The 4,037-nt window shown below is 44.9% G+C and overlaps 1 protein-coding gene across 1 annotated transcript; it reads left to right on the top strand.

The window, feature by feature from the left end:
* Positions 1-317: 317 nt before the first annotated feature.
* On the top strand, positions 318-2,364 carry LOC142818412 (uncharacterized). The gene is given in 2 exon segments (XM_075897780.1): positions 318-1,697; positions 1,700-2,364. Coding segments are annotated over 2 exon segments (1,377 nt in total). The 5' UTR covers positions 318-985.
* Positions 2,365-4,037: the final 1,673 nt, after the last annotated feature.

Below are 4,037 nucleotides of genomic sequence, written 5' to 3' on the forward strand. Positions count from 1 at the left end.
ACACTACCCTCCTAATTCGAACTAGGAGGGTAATGTAGGCATACCACACTTGCAAATGAAGCCCGGGATTTGAATTTCCCGGGCTTCATTTGCATAAAGCCGGCCGGCGCCATTTTTAAATGCCGGCAGTTCGAACCCCGTGCCACGCGGCTACACGCGGCACGGAGTGGCTATTTCGGATTAGGCTTCCTAATCCGAACTAGCTGTACTCCTCTTCCACGAGGAGTACAGCTAGTTCGGAATAGGAAACCTAATCCTAACTAGCTACTCCGTGCCGCGTGTAGCCGCGCGGCACGGGATTTGAACTGCCGGCATTTAAAAATGGTGCCGACCGGCTTTATGCAAATGAAGCCCGGGAAATTCAAATCCCGGGCTTCATTTGCAAGTGCGGTATGCCTACATTACCCTCATAGTTCAAATTAGGAGGGTAGTGTAGACATACCCAAATACCCTAATGGCACTACAAATACAAGATTTACAAGGCCACGGGCAACCAAAAGGTCAGAGGGAAGGCCCAAACAGACCCCGGCGTGGCCCCCAACCTAATGATGTGTGTAATTACTGTGGTGGGTTTGGCCATTGGAAAAATGAATGCCGTAAAAGACGACAAACTAGATTTAACCAGGGCCCCAACAGACAGTCCGGACCATCGTCACAAGGACAGAGGTGGCCCAATACTAACCCCTTTCCAGCAGGTGCACCCAACAGAGGCTACCCTCCAGAGGACCGACAAAGGAGTAATCCGTTCTGACTCTGCCCAGAGGTTATTGATAAAACATTGCAATGCTCTCTGTTACCTTCTGTCTCTCTTTCTGCTACACCTGATGCCTTAGTTTCATTTTCCGTTAATGGAAACAAACATGAATTTCTAATTGATACTGGTGCCTCTCTTTCCACAATACGAGAGGATGAAGCTCCCAGTCTGGCCAGAACTGGAGAAATAGTAAATGCTGTGGGGGTGGGGGGAGTAACTATACCCCATGCAATGAGTGAACCGTGTTCCTTAACCATTGGGCCTTTGACAAAGGAACATGCCTTTCTGTTATCTCCCAGTACGCCTGTAAACTTGATGGGTAGAGATCTGCTGTGTAAATTGAATGCTACAATTTATTGTTCCCCTGAAGGGGTCTTTGTTGATATACCCCATAATCAGGCACCAAATTTCCTCATGATGTTAACAACAGATGGACAAGGTATAGACCCAGACTCCAAACTGGAGAGTGTGGAACTGGACCAGGTACCAACGTCTTTGTGGGCTTCTCACTCCAATGAAGTTGGGAAACTGTTAACAGCAGAGCCTGTACGGATCAGGTATAAACACGGCCGGCCTTACCCTCAAGTGTCTCAGTACCCCTTGTCCCAGGAAGCGGAGGAGGGCATAGCGCCTGTAATCTCGTCCCTGTTGGAACAAGGAGTGCTCATAAGAACGCAGTCTGTGTGTAATACCCCAATACTTCCTGTCAAAAAGGAGGGGAAATTTGATGATCAAGGGAGACAGATATACAGATTTGTGCAGGACCTAAGAGCTGTAAATCAGTTTGTTATCCCCAGATTTCCTGTGGTTCCTAATCCAGCAACAATATTGTCCTCTATCCCTGCAGGTGCTAAATGTTTCTCTGTCATAGATTTATGTTCAGCCTTCTTCTCCATTCCCATTGATAAGGATTCACAGTTTTTGTTTGCTTTTTCCTATAAAGGGAGCAGCTGACCTGGACCAGACTTCCTCAAGGATATACTGAAAGTCCCACCCTTTTCTCACAACTGTTAAAAAGGGACCTTGATTCAATCTCTTTGCCAAAAGAGTCTACCCTTGTTCAGTATGTTGATGATTTATTGATAGCCTCACCTAATCATGACAGATTATGGCAGATTTTGAGGGCCTATGGAATACCGTATCATATGGTGAAGCTCATTAGGAGCTTCTACAAAAATTATAGCTGTTGTGTTGGAGGAAGCGATATATGGTTTGAAGTCAAGACCGGAGTTCGTCAAGGTTGCGTAATGTCGCCACTGCTCTTCAATCTTGTTATTGACTGGGTGATGCGACGTACGACTGAGGAGGGGCATACCAGCATTAGATGGACGCTTTTCTCTACACTTGAAGATCTGGATTTTGCCGATGACTTGGCACTTCTTTCTCACACTCATCGGCATATGCAAGATAAAACAGATAAATTAAATAAGTATAGTTCACAAGTTGGCCTTAAGATAAACCAGAAGAAGTCAGAAGTCATGACTCTGAACACTACAATACAAACCCCCATCAAGATCAATAACAACGATCTTCCTTTTACTGATAGATTTGTATATTTGGGTAGTATCATCACCCCAGATGGTGGAAGTAAGCAAGACATTCAGAAATGACTGAGTAAAGCACGAAATGCCTTTATCAGTATGAATAACATCTGGAAATCCTCAAAGTACAGCGTGCGCACCAAGCTGAAACTATACAACAGCTGTGTTCTCCCAGTGCTTCTCTATGGAGCAGAATGTTGGCGTATGATACAACGAGACCTTACTAAATTGTCTACATTCCATACCAAGAATCTTAGAAGAATAATCAGGATATTTTGGCCAAATAAAATTTCCAATGAAGACCTACTGTCTCAGTGTAAACAAGAAGACATGGCCACTATAATTATGAAAAAACGCTGGCGATGGATAGGTCATGTGTTACGAAGAGAAGACGGATCTATTACGAAAATTGCACTCCACTGGAAACCAGATGGGAAGAGAAAGAGAGGAAGACCAAAAACAACCTGGCGCCGAATGGTAGAACAAGAATTAAAAGACCATCATCACACTTGGGGAACAATAGGCGCTTTGGCCTGCGACCGACAGAAGTGGAAGGACTTTGTTGCTGCCCTATGCGCCATTGGTGTAACGGGCAGTAAGTAAGTCAGTAAGTCACCTAATCATGAAGCATGTAAAACGGATACTGTTCATTTGCTGTGTGAATTAGCAAAGAGAGGTCACAAAGCCTCCAAGGCAAAGCTCCAGTTCTGTAAAGCAGAGGTTGAATATTTGGGTCACCTCATATCCCAAGAAGGGCAAAAGCTTACTGATAAACGCATAACCTCTGTTCTTTCTCTCCCTCGCCCAGTAACTGAGAAACAGGTTCAGTCTCTCTTAGGTGCTGCTGGCTATTGCAGACAATGGATTCCTAATTTTTCTGGTCTTGTAAAACCCCTTGTATCTCTGACATGTGACAAGGTGAAGGCTCCCATCCCGTGGTCAGAGGAGGAAGAAGAATCCTTTCAGAAAGTGAAGGCTGCTTTGGTCTCTCCACCCTCTCTTGGGCTCCCTGATTATGAGAAACCCTTTACTCTTTTTTGCCATGAACAGGATCAGGTCGCTTCGGGAGTATTATGCCAGCCGTTTAGAAATCGCCTTTATCCTGTAGCTTATTTTAGTGCTTAGATTGACCCAGTAGCAAAGGGTTTCCCCCCGTGTCTTAGAGCTGTGGCCGCAGCTGCTGTACTATTAGAAAAAAGTCAATGTCTGGTATTGGGTCACCACCTAACACTTGCTGTACCCCATGCAGTGCAAGCTTTGTTGAATAAGACTAAGACCCAGCATTTGTCAACGCAAAGACTGACTAACTATGAGAAAGCCCTTTTAGGAGCCCAGAATGTCTCTATAGTACGCTGTTCTACTTTAAACCCTGCCACCCTTTTCCCTAACCCTACTGATGGAGAGCCCCATGAGATGGAACCCCACGATTGTTTGGCATTGGTGGACCTCACTTGTACCCCGCGATCCGATCTAAGGGACGTTCCTTTGTCAAACCCTGATTTAGTGTATTACACTGATGGGTCATGTAAAAGGGATGAAAGGGGAAACCTAATAAGCGGGTATGCTGTTGTTTCTGATCATGCAATAATTGAAGCTCATTCTCTTCCAGGAATAAAGAGTGCACAAGCCGCTGAACTAATTGCTCTCACTCGTGCCTGTATTTTAGCTACTGATCAATCTGTTAACATTTATACTGACTCAATGTATGCTTTTAATATCTGTCATTCTGTAGGTCAGATCTG

The sequence above is a fragment of the Pelodiscus sinensis genome, chromosome 15, assembly GCF_049634645.1.
Source record: "Pelodiscus sinensis isolate JC-2024 chromosome 15, ASM4963464v1, whole genome shotgun sequence".
Classification (NCBI taxonomy): domain Eukaryota; kingdom Metazoa; phylum Chordata; order Testudines; family Trionychidae; genus Pelodiscus; species Pelodiscus sinensis.